General features: G+C 36.9%; 1 protein-coding gene across 1 annotated transcript in view; it reads left to right on the top strand.

The window, feature by feature from the left end:
• LOC129271967 (uncharacterized) overlaps positions 1–17,774 on the top strand; it is an 85,611-nt gene that overhangs the window by 43,744 nt on the left and 24,093 nt on the right. Inside the window, exons 30-43 of the mRNA XM_064107017.1 lie at positions 261–467; positions 1,778–1,975; positions 2,946–3,101; positions 4,275–4,412; positions 7,884–8,087; positions 8,703–8,900; positions 9,789–9,941; positions 11,858–11,992; positions 12,547–12,640; positions 14,170–14,294; positions 14,907–15,110; positions 15,684–15,842; positions 16,506–16,646; positions 17,548–17,754. Coding sequence (XP_063963087.1) covers positions 261–467; positions 1,778–1,975; positions 2,946–3,101; positions 4,275–4,412; positions 7,884–8,087; positions 8,703–8,900; positions 9,789–9,941; positions 11,858–11,992; positions 12,547–12,640; positions 14,170–14,294; positions 14,907–15,110; positions 15,684–15,842; positions 16,506–16,646; positions 17,548–17,754 — 2,319 coding nt within the window. The remainder of the gene's footprint in view (positions 1–260; positions 468–1,777; positions 1,976–2,945; positions 3,102–4,274; positions 4,413–7,883; positions 8,088–8,702; positions 8,901–9,788; positions 9,942–11,857; positions 11,993–12,546; positions 12,641–14,169; positions 14,295–14,906; positions 15,111–15,683; positions 15,843–16,505; positions 16,647–17,547; positions 17,755–17,774) is intronic.

The following is a 17,774-nucleotide window of genomic DNA, read 5'->3' as shown; positions in this document are numbered from 1 at the left end:
AGAACCTTCTTAAAGAAAGATATAAACATATTTGAGAGAGGGCGCTAGTAATTCAAGATTTGAATATTGAAATTTCACAGAGAATAGGCAGTTGAAAATAAGTGGTCCGACACTTCAAAGATTTTCATGTTAGTTGATACTCTAGTGTAATTCACATTTTTTACCTGTACCAAAGCTTTAGCCAGGATTTAAAGACTTCCTTAGTGCATCAACCAAGTTTGCCAATGATTAATCTGTTTTCCTTGCTTACAACTGTCCAGTTCCATGCCCTCAAAACTACGAGGAGGGGCCCAATGGCCACTGCTATCGATTCAGAATCCTGGAATATGGTTCCTGGTGGCCCACGGGACGAAGGACCTGCGACAACGAGCCCGACTCTGACCTGGTCATCATCGATGATCCGATGGAGCTGGATTTCTTGATTAATAGAACAGCTGAGATTGATCCGAACATCATGTGGTGGATAGGTAATGAGCATTACCCCCTTCAAGATCCTTACGTACCTCCACTTCCGGTTCTCTTGTCACCCCCAGAGTTTCCGAAACCTGGAGGGGAAAGATCATTTGTGCACTCATCTTCTAAGTTATGGAACAGTTTTCCTGATTTTCAGGGAAAAGGTTACACAGTGTCTGGGGGCAATGTAGTCCCCAAAATGCTCAAAAGAGCCCAGGAAATCCCCATTAATTGCAATGTTAAAGCTTGTCCAATGTTGCAGATTTGGGCAGTAAGTTGTGAAAAATAGCCCCTGGAAAGAAAAATTTGTTTTGCCTGCTGATGTCATTGAAAGAAATTTAATTTCTGAAACTTAAAAAAATAACACCGAAAAAACTTCTTTTAAATGCTTCGTAATTTCCTTCATAATTATTAAATAGCATCTTGAGATCGCTACAGAGTAGATTTGGTGCTTTATAAGCGCAATATGTAATTATTAATGATATTATTATTAGTAGTAGCATTATTATCGTTATTATCATTAATATTATCATTATTATAATTATTTTTATTGTTATTATTAATATTATTTGTATTATTGTTATTATAAATATTATTTGTATTATTGTTATTATTATTATTATCAGTAAAGGAAATAATCTGTTGTCTCACGATGCGGCAAACTGAAATTGCGACGTTTCGACTGCAATTGCTATTCTTCGTCAGGCAATGAAGTGGACACTCGCTGCGTGCGCCTTTTATACCGTAAGCTGCATCGTGAGACAAGAGATTATTTCCTTTACCGATTCTATACTTACACAATGAACAACGATGATCAACATCTTCCGTACTATTATTATTATTTATCTATTTATTTATTTCAATTTTTATTTCAACTGTCTAATAGTTGTTTTTTTTACTTGATTCATCTCAGATGATTTTTGAAGGTTTGCATGGGGATATGAACAATTGCAGAAGTGGTTTACAGTACACCATAGAAAGGACTGAGATCATGGTGAAATGGAGAGGCGAGAAAGTGGAAGTTAGGAAGTAGAGTATGTCGTAATCGAGTGTAGTCCTTAGGACTGTAAACCAGAAGGAGTGGAAAGCTTGAGTAATACATGTAGCAGGCAGGATGAGAGGCTTGAGTAGAAGGCTGGTTGAGCTGGAGAGGTGAGAGAGGCTCGAGTCGATTAGAAAAGGCTGGCATGAGTCGGCGAATGGAGCTGTAGAGCAGGAGCGGGAGAGAAGACCAGACATTTTGGGCAGACTGATTGTCCGTCTTCATGAGTGATTCACCTCATCAACCGTCTTGAGTCTTACGATATTTCTAACCATTTTTCAGGTTATTCCGACCAGTCTGTTGAAGGCGATTGGCGATGGATCGACTGCAGTGAATCGTCTCGTTGGCAGGATGCATTATGGGTACCTGGTCACCCTGGTAACGGTCGTCTAGACTGTGCAGCATTGCAGCCTGACGGTCAGATTGTTGATCTGGTCTGTGATACTCCTCTGAGTTATCTGTGTGAGATTGCACCAAAAGGTATGGACTTATTATGTCTTGGATTTGTATAAGTATATAAGTAAGTTTAAGTATTTATTTCTAGAAGTGGAAATTCATCTTGAACATAAAAACAACAAATGGTTCTTGAACATAAAAACAACAAATAAAAAAATTATATATATGACTATACAATCTGCATGGTGACATGACATTTGCTCCCGCGACATTTGCTCCGGTCTTAATATCTCTGACGGTATAGGGTTAGGATTGCAATAGAGTTTTTGGTTCAGAATAATGTGAGGCTGAGGATTAGGGTTTATTTAGTCTTGGGGGTTAGGTTTTATGTTTGGCTTAATGTGTCGATTTTCCATCGGAGCAAGTCTTTACGGAGCAATTGTCATGGAACCATCTGCATTTGGAACATGACATTAAAGATGATATTACTTACATATACAATCATAGCAGTGTTTTGAAATAATAAAGGCATTTGGTGAGTTTATTTCAATTATCTGATAGTTGCAAAGTATTAAGGAAAGACATTATTAGTTTGATTTAATTGTTGTGAAAATAATGATAATGATAAAAAAATTCAATGAGTTCCTATCACATAGGGTTTAGATTATAATTACTTTTGATGTGCTCTGAAAGATAAGTAACAAAAAGATTTCATTTTAAGTAATCTTAAATGAGGAAAGCCAACAATTGATTGTTGATCTGGTTTTTGATACCCCTCTCAATTATCTGTGTGAGATAGCACCTAAATGTTAAATGCCTAATCTGATGACGAATATTTTCCTTGAGAAGGTTTAACAATTGATCATTTGATGAGAGAGCTTATTATATATATGTATATATTTTTTTGCTTTATTATTCATTCTTCATCATCATTTTTTTATGTCAGACTTTACCTTAGTGTAACTTCAAACATTTTTTTACTTTGTCTTCTTTGGTGAAACATTAAACTGCAAATTAAATTTGTCACTATATTTTCAATTCTTACGACCTTTAGGATTCAGGGATGAAGATGCTAATCCTCATGACCTTAATGCCACGGCAACAACCTATGGCCTAGAGGTCACATGGACTGTATCTATGACAAGCTGTGATGTGATTGGCTATCGTATTTACTATTACTTGACTGGAGATATCTCTACCAGGGCTTCAAGTAAGATGAAATGTGCTACAAGAATTATGTATGATGTTTATTTGATTATTAATGTTGTAGTATTTTTCTCTAAATTTGTTGTAATAGTAACAAAATGCAACATTTATATCACATGTAATACATGTACAATGTTTTTAAGTGCTTCAAGCAAACAAGAATTAATACAAATGCAAACAAATGTCCTTTTATCAACACAAAAGGTTGATGAAATGAAATCAAAAAAGTTGTTGCAATAAAATTCTGGGATGACAAGCTTTCTAGTCATCAAGTTATCCCTCTACTTCTGCAAAATATCTATTTATATCTATTTATAAGCTACAGTTCATGTTTCTAGACCTTGAATAACTCTATACATGTAATTATTACTGCACTGATCTTGAATATTGTTTTCCTTCTTTCCTTTATTTAGGCCAGTTACAATCAGATTAGATTTATATTTAGAGTTTATTCATTTTTGTGTAACAAAATAAAACAAAGTACAATCAAAGTAACAGGACGTTTTCAAAATATCACAAATAGTTCAGTATAGTACATGAAAATATAAGAAAAGGTAAACATAAATTAGGTGAACTGCAATGACTGGTAAACTGCCGATTCGTCTACTGCCAACTCATCCAATCATCATATGGTCTACCTTCATTTAGTCTTATGCCAGTCCGTCCATCAATATTTCGTCTAACAGCCATTTGGTCCAATAAATATTTGGTCTAATAATCACTTCGTCTAATCACCAGTTCGTCTATGACCATTTCGTCCCAAACCAGTTGGTCTAATACCCATTTCATTTTCATTTGTTTCACCCAATTATCACTTGATCTAATTAGACCAAATGGTATTTGGACTAAATGGCTATTGGACCAACTGGCTATTAGACAAAATGGTGAGTGGACCAAATGGCAATTAGACCATGTGGATAGTGGACGAACTGATGGTAGACCAAATGATAGTATAAGTATGCGAAATAGGACAAATTTAAATTCCTTATCTCCATTTTCATTTGTACCGTCTGTCTTTTTTTCTTTTTTTTAAAGGGGGGAGGGTGTTAAATATCCACGTGTAATCTGCAAAGTTCTTTTCGTTTTTGTAATAATCTTCTTCATGCCATATTACGTCAGTTTTGCCTTTTTTATAGAATTAATTTAACTTCTTTTTTGTTGTTGTTGCAATTATCAGTTTTTGTCTACGGTGGGGATACCTCTAGTGCAGTGGTCAGAGGCATGCTACCAAACACGACGTATGATGTCACAATAGCTGCACATACTAGCAAAGATATAGAGCTTAGTCCAGTAGGCCCTATTACAGCGACAACAGGTATTGCTGAAAATTTTACTGTTATTTGAAAATAAAATAATAATAATAATAGCTGGATTTAATTTGGCTGAGGATACAAAGCGCAACTATGATTATCCCGGCTTTGGCCGTGCTGCCATATAGGCGCTGATGCATTCAAGGAATTTCTTCCTACCGGGTACCCATTCACCTCACCTGGGTTGAGTGCAGCACAATGTGGGCAAATTTCTTGCTGAAGGAAAGCATGCCATGGCTGGGAATTGAACCCACATCCCTCAGAATGAAAGACAAGAGTCATAACCACCAGACCATAAAGATGGGATATATATTGATTTTCTATGATTTTATTAATGTGGAAATGACCTCATTTGATTAAAAAGCATTGATACTGAATATGGACCCCATTGTGTAAAAGTTACCATACACCTTATGCATTGACATCACTGCGCCACCATCTTAGAGGCTGAAGCCATTGCCTTGCATACGCTGGTGAGCTGCTGCTGGCTCATCTCTGACAACTCCATTTACACCTATTCCTATATCCTCTGAGGGAGGGCGCTATGAGATTAGGATGTCACATGCATAAGGTCTATTATGATAACTTTGCCATCAATAAGTTGTGACTTCAAGAAATCCTTGAAATTGATTGGCTGTGAGGCATTATTACCATGGAAGTTACAATTGGATGGCAAAGATTCATTAACAATATTAATATTTATGCCACAGGGCTATTGAGGTTATATGAAGACGAGTCTCGTGGATAATCATCCCTCATTGTTCAATATATGATTCAATTAAATTTCAACTGACGGGATTTAGTTTGATTTAATGTATTTTATGTGATTCTTAGATATGTCCTAGCTGTTTTGATAAGTTGTCAATTCATTTCATTTTATACATCAAATATGTTTGTTGTATTTCTATGAGATTCAAGTCACTATCGATACCAAATATATTTAATCTCGGAAGAGGTTTACGGTACACTATGTGTAAAGTCCTGGAAGGACTGAGATAAGAAAAGTGGATAGAATAGGGGGTGAATTGGAAAGGCAAGAAAGTGGAGATTAGAAAGTAGAGTATTCTTTTCGAAATGAGTGTAGTCCTTAGGACTGTAAACCAGGAGTGGAAAGCTGAGTAGTAGGCAGGCTTGGGTAGAAGGCTTGAGTAGGTGAGAGAAGGATGGCTTGAGTCGGCGAATACAGTAATAGCAGGAGCAGGAGAGTAGACTCGATGTTCCGACTGTCTGTCTTCTTATCTCAGGACTTTACACATGTTGTACCGTAAACCTCTTCCGCGATTGCTCATACCACCATGCAAACCTTCAAACATCATCCAATCATAGTTATTATGCTATTATTACAATATCAACAATTTCATCATCTTAAAGAGCCCAACTGACAAATTATGGGGAAATTGAGTCAATCAGTCAGTCCGCAAGCCCTGAAAAACTAGCTTCTTTTATCCAAGTGATATTCATGACTAGAGGGTTTTTGCATAGTTAATGAGCTTGGTGCGAACCAAAACACCTCTTTTTATTCGGCCATTGCTGCTCTAAATATTGACCAAATTTCATGTTTTTGGTATCTTTGTAAAGAAGAAGAATCATTCTTTCTTTACATTCATATAATACGAGACATTCAAATGACTATCACTTACCCAAAAGTAGAACAGTATTTTCTAGCAAAACTGTATTTTTCACAGGACCAAAACTCTGGAATTCTCTGGACAGAGTAATAAAAGAGGCAGCTAATCTAAACCGATTTAAATTACTCATCAAAAAATTTATTCTGAATTCTTATTGATTCAATCAAATGTTTTGTGAACCTCATACTTACCCACGGTAGTATTGATTATTTTAAAGTCAATATTTAATTTTGTATATAGTGTAAATACATTTGTGTTACAGTGTTTATATATAATTTCATAGAATTTTGCTGATTATTTTACTCTACTTATATCATATTACCCTTGTATAAAATTTTGATAGGGGGTCTACATTTTACAAGCTTTGCTTTTTAGTAGGCCCCTCCACTTTTTTCATTTCATTGCTACGTTTCAATCCTGTGTGTTATGCATTTTTTTCAAATGTTAAAATGATTTATTATAAATGTACTTTGATGATTGTGGAATATGAATATATCAATAAATAAAATAAATAAATGTGTTTGGATTTTTAAAAGAATGTTGTAATATAGGAAAAACTTTTGATCTAAAACATGAAACAAAATATTTTTTTCATGCAACAAAAGTTGTTGTTTTCACACTTAATTTCTGTTTGGGCACAAATGATTTTTAGATCATGATAAAGCTGAAGATCTAAGCTTTAATATGATATAATTTTTATAAGAAGATGTATTTTAGATGGGTCAGCAGCCAGCTTTTCATAGGCCAAGTACATTTTGCAGCTCAAAAACAAGAATACTGCACTCTGATTGGTCATAGAGACCACACACCCACGCAAATTCCAATGTTCCCCACACTGGGCCTCTGCAAGGTCACACTCACCATGTGGTAATCTCTTCAAATTACCCGCGCCTGTTTGTTTTGAAAACAGTATTCAGCCAATCAGAACTCTGGATTTTATGTTACTCAGAAATTTCAGAAATCTCGTCTTGCATCTTGATGGAAAAAGCTGGCTGCTGACCCATCTAAAAGATGCCACATATCAAGAGTGACATTGTAAGAAAGTATAGAGTTTGAGCTTTCTGATGATATAAATAATGTTGGTGCCTAAAACACAAAATGTTGCACAATTTGCAAGTGAAAACAGAGGAAGAAAATTCTGTTTGATGCATCTTTTCAGGTAAAAAATTCACTTATTTATCAAAATATTTCATTCAAAAGAAATGACCAATATGAAAGAGTAACATTTACTCTTGCCCATGGTACAAAAATAATCAATATTACTCAAGGAGAAAGTGGTTAAATTCTTTGAGAAAGAAGTCTCACAATTCACGAGATTTTGCAGGGACATGAATTCAGCCACGAGAAGACTTGGATAAATTTTGCTCATTTGCTCATTAACACAGGGGCTTGCGGACTGACTGCAATGCGAAAATTGCAAAAGGCTAATTGACTTGCATAATATAATCCGTCCATCATGAGCGCCCTTCGGACTAATGCGATAAAAGTTCGGACAGCACAAATTTGACCGAACTTGTGATGGTTATTTACTTCGGATCATCGCAGTTCCAGTTTCCAACAATCCAAATTCCTAGACTTGTAGCAGGTCTCTTGATTGCTTAACCAAAATCAATAACCTCTGTGAAGTTACATGTTTCAAATTGAAAACACGCAGTTTACTTCTGGTTGGTTAGTCTACTAACTATTGCTCTCCTATAGACCTCCCAGACATGCCGGCGTCTATTACATAACACCCCCAGGCATGCAGCCGAGTGAAAGACTTGAATTCCTTCTCTGTTCTGAGATTAGCCTTGATTTCCCCATGATTTGTCAATGAAAGGTCGCTTTAAATCATGTGTACTTTCACAGAACCTTGCCCGGATGGCTACAGCCTTGCTCCCAATGGAAGATGCTACCGCTTTGTTGAGGGCAGCCCATCTTTCTGGCACTACACACGTGAAACCTGTTGGATGCGTAAGGACTCTGATCTCGCGATCATTAACGATCAAGAGGAGCTGGACTATATCATGCAACAGATAAACGCTACTGGGGATACAAATAACTGGTGGATAGGTACAGTATTAAAAAAGCCTCTATGTGACCTACCACCCCAAATTTAACAATAAGTCGCCAGGGAGGGTTCTCTGTAAATAACCAAAATAGTAATTTGGTCTTCAAAATGCAAAAACATAAAATTAGCTCATGTGAAAGAATGATTTTTCTTCATGCTTTCAAAATTTCAATTTGTAAAGATAAATAAAACTTCAAACCTAACATAAAACCCTATTGCAACCCTAATCCTTTGATCTTAGACAAAATAAAGCTCGGAGCAACTGTCGCAGGAGAAAATGTTGTGTCACCACTTATGGACGTGTAAACAAGCAAAGCAATCTTATATGTACAGTGGTGCTAATAAGTTAGTGAACCCCATCAGAAAATGAAAATATTTAAAGTGTTCAAGTTCTGCCATGTTTTAGATATTCAATTGTGAAGTCAGGTGATAAAATATTGCATTCAATAAAGTTTATGTCTCTTGGCTCACCAAACATTGTAGTGTTGTTGTCTCCATTAAACACTCAGCATGGAGCAGTACATTTTCTGGTAGTGTTCACTAACTTTTTACCACCACTGCTCTTTTGGACCGGTAACCAGGGAAGCTCTTTGAACCATTCCTTATTTCTATAAAAGGTTATCATGATACTTCTGTGGAGGGTGAATGGAGATGGGTGGACTGCACCGAGTCGGACAATTGGCAGATGAACCTGTGGGCTCCCGGTTCCCCTAGCAACGAGATGGCAGACTGTGGATCTCTGACATCTTCTGGAGAGATCGAGGCTCAAGTCTGCGACGTCAGGTTTAATTTCGTCTGTGAGGTATCTCCTAAAGGTAATGGTACATATTCTTTTCCTTTTTGATAATCAATTTGATACATTCCAACCTCTCTTATCCTTCCTCCCTTTTTATCGAGATCTCTATTTTCCAAATGCCCTTTTTTTCTCCTTACTTTTTCTTACAATTATGGGGGAAAAGGGGGGATTCCCAACTAAATAGGGACTCCTACACAAAGTGATCTGAATGACATATTACTCCGAATATACATGTGCATGAACATCCAATTTTCTATTCACTAACTAACATTCTGACATTTACACACCCCAAATCATCACGAGAACATGGACAGATATATGTGCGCTACTCTCATTCACATTGCCACATATAGGTCACATACACAGCCGTAGATATGACAAGACTCGCATTAAGTCATTCACAGATTCAGATATTTTTATTGTCCATAATGCAATCAAGTACAAATGGAAATTTAATTTGTTTGCACAAATCAATTCAGAATTTCTTATGATACACACAAAGATTACATGATACATAAACAGTATACAAATCAACAAACAAAGATAAGTGAAATTAAGATAAAGGCTGGGGGGGGGGGGGTAATACCATTTTAGGTATAGCTATCAAATGTACAAATTGAAGCAGGACAAAAAGAAATTTACGAAGCGTGAGGTTCTGCCGGGAGGTGATCTCAGTGGATGTGGGCGATCAACAAAAGGCCAGTGACCTGTTGTTTCTGATCCATTTTTTGTTTTCTTTTTCAAATCATATTAATTTCAAAATAGCTTTCGACCATATAAAACATAACATAAACATAAAATACTTAATTATATAAATGATACAACGATGTATGATTTGAATATACAGCATAATCGAAATAATGCATCTACAGCAAAATTATATTTCTGAATGTTTTTATCATTGCAGGTTTTGATCCTACTGAACTGAAGGTAGAGAATTTGGAGACAAGTGGTGCTTCATACGGTGTGGAGATATCATGGACTGTGCCAGAGAATGCATGTGATGTCTATGGCTATAAGATATATTATCAAGAGATGGAGAATGACAGGGAAGAATCCAGTAAGCATTGAATGTAAGGTACCTTGCAAAGAGTCAGAGCCGCCTCTGTTTCGCAGGGATTCCGCAAGCGGCCTTTCATTACTTGTAAAGAGATTCATCTGATTGGTAGAACTCAAATAAAACACATTTTTTCATCTTTCCACAATCAATGAGCTTTCGTCTGCTTGTTCTGCAGGCTTCTTCAGACTAATGCTGACTCAATGTAGATGGGGTAGAAGCGGCAGTCGGTAAGAATGGGAATGTACGTAGTAGAAAGTTTGTATTGTCCAGCGTCTCGATTCATCGTACATTCCGTGAGCCGAGACACTGGAAAATACAGACTTTCTACTACGTACATTCACATTCTCTTGGACTGCCGTGCTGCCGATGTTACTCCATCTACGGCGAGTGAGCGCTAGTCTGAAGAAGCCTGCAGAAATGAGTAGGTGAAAGCTCACAAGCTCTGGAAAGATGATAATGTGTTTATTTTCTTTCATTACCAATTGTCGCGGAAGCGCCATGGTGTAGCTGTTCTGACTCTCGCCTTGTAATCAGAGGGTTGTGTGTTCGAATCCCACCATAGCCTAGCGTCCTTTGGCAAGGCGTCAATCCACAATTTGCCACTCTCCACCCACTTGTTGATTGGGTACGCGGTAGGATGCAAAATCCTATGTAGTATGCCTAGCAATTGAATCTTGGAATTCTTGTTGTAACGCTCCCCAGGGAGTGGAGAAGGTGCATACATTGTATGTGGTCATGCAAGGCCGATCCGATGACCAGGATAATAATGTATCTGTAAAGCGCTTAGAGATGTCGCTCGATGTGCTAAGCGCTATAAAAATGCGGAATATTATTATTATTACTTCATCATAGACAAAACAATGGGGAATTCAGAAAAGCAGCTACAAGAAGTTGCAGAGTGCCTTTATAGTGGAATCCACCTGAAGACACTGACTTTTTGCAAGGTATCCGACCTAAAACGAAATTTAACTTTGTTTATTTTCAGTAAGTTTTATTTATTTTTATTTTGCCTCTCTTTGATTTTGAAAATCAGCATTTACGAAGAAATTATGTTATGTTCATTTAAGTCCTTTTTTCGACCTGGCACTACAAAACAACATTTTCTGTACGTAGTCTTTCAGATATGAGACGTTAAGAAGACTGGTGACCAGTCAACTTCCTTAACAACATTAGCACAAAATAGACACATTATGTATTTAACTTGAATCATCACATCATTATGGAATTGTCATGTTTCATGAGATTTGTTACCATACCTTTGACCATAGTCTTGAGATTTAAGGATGTGTGTATTTAAGCAAAAGTGAAGCATTTTATATTGCCATGTGTGAACAGAATTAAAAAAAAAGAAAAATGTTGCTGAGCCTTGTCGCACCAAATCTTAACATGGCTTTACTGTGTGATTTCCAAGGTACGCCCTTCTCTCTATTCAAACATGGCTTTTGGTTACAATATTTCCTGTTAATTTCTTGAATGCCTTGCCTAACATTGCACACAATGGTCCAGCTGGTAATGGTATTGATAAAATAGAATAAATCATATCGTTCTTTATCATTTTAATATCTATCTGCATTCAAACCAGAAAATAATTATGTTCTTCAGTTATAGATCAATACAATTTTATGAGGTCTGCCATTGTCCCATTCAAAACATGTAAAAAAAAACAAGATTTTGTGCACTGACTTAGACTGACTTATAAATGGAATTAGTTTTGGCACAATAAGAATCCAATTAGCAATGGAACACAATTATTTAATTGTTGGAAATTATTTGATATCACTATAACACTCTTTTTCCGTAGAATTCAACACAAGATATCTTATACTTTAGTGTCCATTAGGTTGAAGTATAAAAGCTTATTATTGGCAAAATAGTAATTCTATTGACTTTTTATGTTTTCATTATTTGATATTCAGAAATCATCTACGGTGGAGATTCTTCTGGAGCACGTATTCAAGGCCTATTACCAAACACCACTGTGAATATCAGTGTAGCTGTCCTCATCTCTGCTGGTGAACTGGACAGAGTTGGACCAGTCATGGGCCAATCAGGTAAGTCTGAGATCTACATCCAGGGATGTGTTTCATTGCCACTTTTCTACCCTGGAATCATGATTTGAAGACGTTTTTAAAATGGTAAATGGTAGTGATTTTTTTTCTGATTGCTAAGAAAGCATGAATTAGATTAGATTTTTTAGATTAGATGATCGAGGTAGCTCGAGCTAAAGCCGGGGTAATAATAGCAGCGCTTTGTATCCTCTGGCAAAAAGCGCTTTATAAATCCAACTATTATTATTATTGACGGCTTAAGGTCCTCTCCGAGGGACCTGCATGGTGATGAGAATTTAAATGCCTTACCAAAGGGCACTAGCGCACCAATTGGGAATCGAACTCGGGTTACTGGAAAACAAAACCCCGCTCTACCACCTGAGCTCCCTTTGTAAAGAAGGCGTAAAAGAAGTTTCTGAAGAATTTTTTCTTTTTATCATTCATTCAAATACATTGTATTTCTTTGAGTGCTTGTTTCCTTATATGCTGTCCTACTTGAAAACTTGTCAGGTTCATGTTATTATATACATTTATTGATCTTGCTGTGCCCTATCCAGACCCATGTCCAACTGGCTATGAGGAAGCAGCAAATGGGCGGTGCTACTGGTTCCAAGACTTTGGTCGCTATGGTAACGACTGGGACAATACAAGGTGTGTGCTACGAGTTCTAATAAGCATCAATTCCTTGTGATATACTTTTACTTTAGTTTTTCTCTTTCGGCCACTTATTGCCATAAAAAAATGATGAAAATGGCCCATACAGTATTTACCAAATTATAAACCATGACTGAAATAAATACGAAGTTTTTAAATCAAAATGATTTAATACGACCGAACACAATTCTTAAATCTGTCCATGTTGGGAGCTTAAGGTAATGTGATGGCAGGAAGTGAGTTCCAAGGCCAAGCCGTCCTTGGTATGTACGAAGATTGATTGAGAGAAGTGTTTGACTTACATGTGGGGACAGTGACTCTGTAAGGGTGGGCGGCTGCAGTAGAGCTTGTCAATCAGACATTGGCGGCCAAGGGAGGGGGAGAATTCCAGACAGCTCAAAGGGATGGTTTCAGGAAGAAGGGATGGAAGAAAGTATAGAGAGATGCAACATTTCAGTGGATAAATTTTAACTTTAGTAAGGTCTGTCAATTCTTTGGAGGCAGATGGCTTTCTCTGTAGCCTATCTGGAAGGTTCCATGACATTTGCTCCAGTGACAGTTGCTCTGATGGAAAATCTGCATATTAAGCCAGACATAAAACCTAACATCCCACACTAAATAAACCCTAATCCTCATCTTTACATTTTTCTGAACCATATCCTCTATTACAATCCCTATGCCCTTTGAGATATTAAGACCGGAGCAACAGTCGCAAGAGCAAATGTGTCACAATTCATTGTCTTTGAACCCTGGCAATGCAGTAAATTCTGTGTCCTGTCAAACAGAGAGTTTTGATTAATCCAATCAACCGCAACTGTAGAAAGCCAGCAGCCCCAACATCGAAAATGAATATGTCTGTTTAAAACATTTTTTAATATGACTTTAATATATTCATGTGCGCATCATTATCTTGGCTATCCAGTGTGCTTCTCTTTGTACAAAAAAAGGACTTTGTACAAATTTTCTGTTCAATAGTTATGGTATTGATGCATTCACATAGTTGAGGATGATCGGATAAATCAGAACTTAAGGGAACAAGGGACTTCACACAATTTACTAAACTGGGCAGATATTTCAAGGAAGTTGTCAGTGCAGACTAAATTATCAGCTCTTACAATTTGACTGAAATCCTTAGACAGTTTTGATTTTCAGAGATGCGTTGGTGTCTGAATTTTATTATGTTATTACCATGAATGCCAACTCGACCGGGGGGTGGGGTGATTTCAAGGAAGTTGTCAGCACTGACTAAATTATCATCTCTGACTATGTGACTGAAATCCTAGTTGATTTTCATGGGCTGAGGAAGTACTGTTCTCTGTACGAATGCCAACTCACCAATGCTGACAAGCTTCATGTCAGATCTGTAATTTTATTTAGGCAAGAGACCTTGTGGTATTCACTTTTCACGTTCGGCTATGCTGACCAGCACAGTGCCGGATATGTCGCCCTCTCTCTTTCTGTTTGAGGCAGAAAGGATGTGAGAGCAGTGTTCCCCGTGAGTAAATTTATTATTCACTCTTCCACAGATTCTACTGCTCTGAAGCAGGAGACAACTTTGAACATGACCTGATGATCATTGATGATGAATGGGAGTTGGAATATATCACTAATAGGACTAAAGAGTTCAATGATAGCAGAGATTGGAGAATAGGTGAGTTTAAACACAAAAAAATATGTTTAATCTGCTGCCATCAGGAACCAAGTTTGGAATAGGATACAGAGAATTTGGTGGTCAATGGATTAATGTCCATGTAAACTGGAAAAAAAATATAATTTTCAGATCGACCCCTATGTAGAGGGTCGTCAGTAGTTTATGAAAATTCTATTACAGATTATCAATTTTCTTTGAAGATATAAGTGCTTGTAGGGTACCTATCTTTCACTTTCAAACACAAATATTTAGTTTTTTTTTATATATATATTCAGGGTCAGCATTTATTGATAAAACGCTGTCTACCCTGCTGACCCTCATTCTCATTAAATTTCTTGCTCTTGAATATATTTTCCTACCTCTTATTTGCTCTCTGTTTCTTATGCGATTTTTGTATTTTACATTTTGTATGATGAATGAAATAAAATCTAATGGAATTGTAATACATTTGATTTTTATTGAAGGCTACTTTTCTTCTAATACTTAAAAAAAAAATTAAAAGGCTACTCTGATCCATTGAGAAGGTTTTCAATTGCATCACATGCGCATCAATGTGATCTCTTCATATTTAAGTCTCAATTAAACTCTAACTTTTAAAAAATGATCTCTAAGGATATTCTGATCTCTCGGTTGAGGGAGATTGGAGGTGGATCACATGTGCGTCATCCAACGATTGGCAGAAAAGTCTCTGGGCAGAAGGTTACCCTCAGAATGGTCTGGACGACTGTGGAGTGTTCGACCCAGACACCATGACCGTCTACGATCAGGTCTGTGATACGATGAACATTAACTACATCTGTGAAGTCACTCCTAAAGGTGAGATACATTTATGGGGCATTGCAAGATACTCGCAATCAATCACAAGTCTGTTTTCAGTCCCTAAATTGATCATAAGTCTTGAAATCAATTGTGAATTTGGTATTTATCGCTACTCTGCTTCTGTAGACAAGGGAGTGTAATCTGATTTGCTACAGTCAAAATTGATATAACACATATTATATTAATCTCCTCAGGAGATTTATTAAATGATGATTTTTCAGTTACAGATATCTTGAAAGTGTTTCCGCTACTTTGAGTCCTAGGTGTTTTGTTTTTTTCATTCATATGAACAATAGTAAATACAACATGACTCAAAGTTCAATATGTTTTGAAATTAAACCTGGGCCGTTTCATAAAGCTGTCCGTAGGTTAAGAGCGACTTTAAGAACGACTGGTGAACCTTTCTTACGCGCTAAACCATCCCCAATAAATACACCATTTGCCACTAGAAAGGATTACCAGTCGTTCTTAAAGTCGCTCTTAACTTACCAAAGCTTTATGAAACACCCACCAGTAATGTAAGCCTATGTCTTTGATAGTTCTTCATTTCTTGTTTCTGCTTTTACCCAGACTTCAATATAGGGGATGAGAATGTGTTCAACGTCAATGCCACGGCCATTGCATGGGACACTGTACGAGTCACATGGAATGTATCTGAATACAATTGTGATGTCGTCCTATACAACATCTACTATCTCGATACGTTCCTTGGAGGAAAGCCAGAGTGGGGTATGTCTTTTCATTTTTCATCTATCATTGTCTGAATCGTGACAATATGTAAAGCATCATTATTCAACATTTTGTATATTCATTTGATGTTGTGCACTTGGGTTCAAAATTCTGATATCTGCCGTTTTTTCTGTCCAAATATTTTCTGTTTTGAATGATATAATGAAAAATTTAGTTTGCTTATCTACTCAAGATATAGATTTGCTCGAATCTTGTAGTAGTAATGGTGGTGGTGGTGGTAGTAGTAGTAGTAGTAGTAGTAGTAGTAGTAGTAGTAGTAGTAGTAGTAGTAGTAGTTATGTAGTAGTAGTAGTAGTAGTAGTAGTAGTAGTAGTAGTAGTAGCAGTAGTATTGTAGTATGATAAATTAGTAGTGGTATTAGAAGGAATGAGTAGTAATAGTAGTAGTAGCAGCAGCATTCGTAGTAGTAGTAGGAGGAGGAGGAGCAACAGCAATATTATCATCATCATCACCATCATTACTTCTATCGTTATATATTTTATCTTTCCTATCTTTATTTACAAAAACAAAATGTAGATTGAATTCGTAATTTTTTACCGAATGAATTTGGCTGGTCTTCCATTCAAGTCAACACCTATTTTCCTATTCCACTTTAATTCCAACTTATACATATTCTATAGTGTTTTGTTTCAATCGATCTAGCTTTGGTGTATGGCGGAGGCGTTGACAGCTATGACCTGACCATGTTACAACCAAGCACCCGTTACAGCATCACTGTGGCTGGTGAGAGGATTGATGCAGAGCTTCCTCAGGTCGGACCGGTCTACGTCACCACACCTGAAGGTGATCTTCACATTTTATTGAAGACTACAGAACTAACCCTTTGTCTACCGAAGCTTGTAGTTCCCATAGGCTTTGTACAGGGATCATGTAGTCGCAGTAGGCAATGGGTTAAGTTCCTCTGGCAAAGGTCTGCATCTTTTCCCTTTCAATCCTCCAGTTTCTGCTTGAACAAAGCAGTGGGAGGTTGGGGAATGAGCAGTGAAGTTTTGCATGTGTTGAAGCCAATGGGTACACATTTCGTAACTGTATCTAATTAAGGCAAATGAAAGGAAAACATAACAATTGGCTTTGAAAAATTATTGATGACACAGTGTTCCTTCTATTACAGTGATCATTTTCCCTCAAAGCTGTATTTGAATTTTCTTGGTACAGGTACCGTACGGGTCACAGAAATTCATATTCTTGAGTGTCATTGAAAACTTTAAGTACTGACTGAAATTTTTGATATCTACATGACTTTGTTTGTGTTACTCTAGTGATTATTGTGGATAGCACTAAGCCACCAACTTCAAGGTTAAACCCAGATGAAAAGAATGCATAAACAAATTTGAATCAATAAAAATAATTTCATACCCATGTTAACAAGAGTAAAAGAAAGAGCAAGAATTAAGTTGCTACATCGGGGGGGGGGGGGGGGGTGTTTCACAAAGAATTAAGTGTAAATTAGACTCAAGAACTTAGAATTTCAAGGAAATATTAAGAATATCTGGCCATTTCATGTATGTAAAACATGAAATTTTAGCAAATTTGGGCGAGGTTTTTTTTCCCTTGATCTAATATATGGCTGTCAAAATGGCTAAACTTTTATTCATTTAACGGTCGTTGAACAGCATTAAAACGTTTTGACTCAGCCCTAATAAAGAGTAGTCAATTTTTTCCTCCTTCCCTTCTCCCCTTCTAGGGCCTTGTCCTGCTTACTATGAATCTGGTCCTAATGGCGGTTGTTACCGGTTCGTCACTAGCGAGTATGGATCTATCTGGTCCAGCGGCAGGAGTGGTTGTGCAGTCGTCGAAGACTCAGACTTGGTGATCATCGATGACCAGGCAGAGTTTGAGTTCATCGTCAATCGCACCGAGTATTTCTATCCCATCAAGGATTGGTGGATAGGTGAGTGTACTAGGATTTAT

Source organism: Lytechinus pictus, chromosome 11 (genome assembly GCF_037042905.1).
Source record: "Lytechinus pictus isolate F3 Inbred chromosome 11, Lp3.0, whole genome shotgun sequence".
Classification (NCBI taxonomy): domain Eukaryota; kingdom Metazoa; phylum Echinodermata; class Echinoidea; order Temnopleuroida; family Toxopneustidae; genus Lytechinus; species Lytechinus pictus.
Note: the sequence above shows the minus strand (reverse complement) of the source record. Positions and strands in the feature narration are given on the sequence as shown.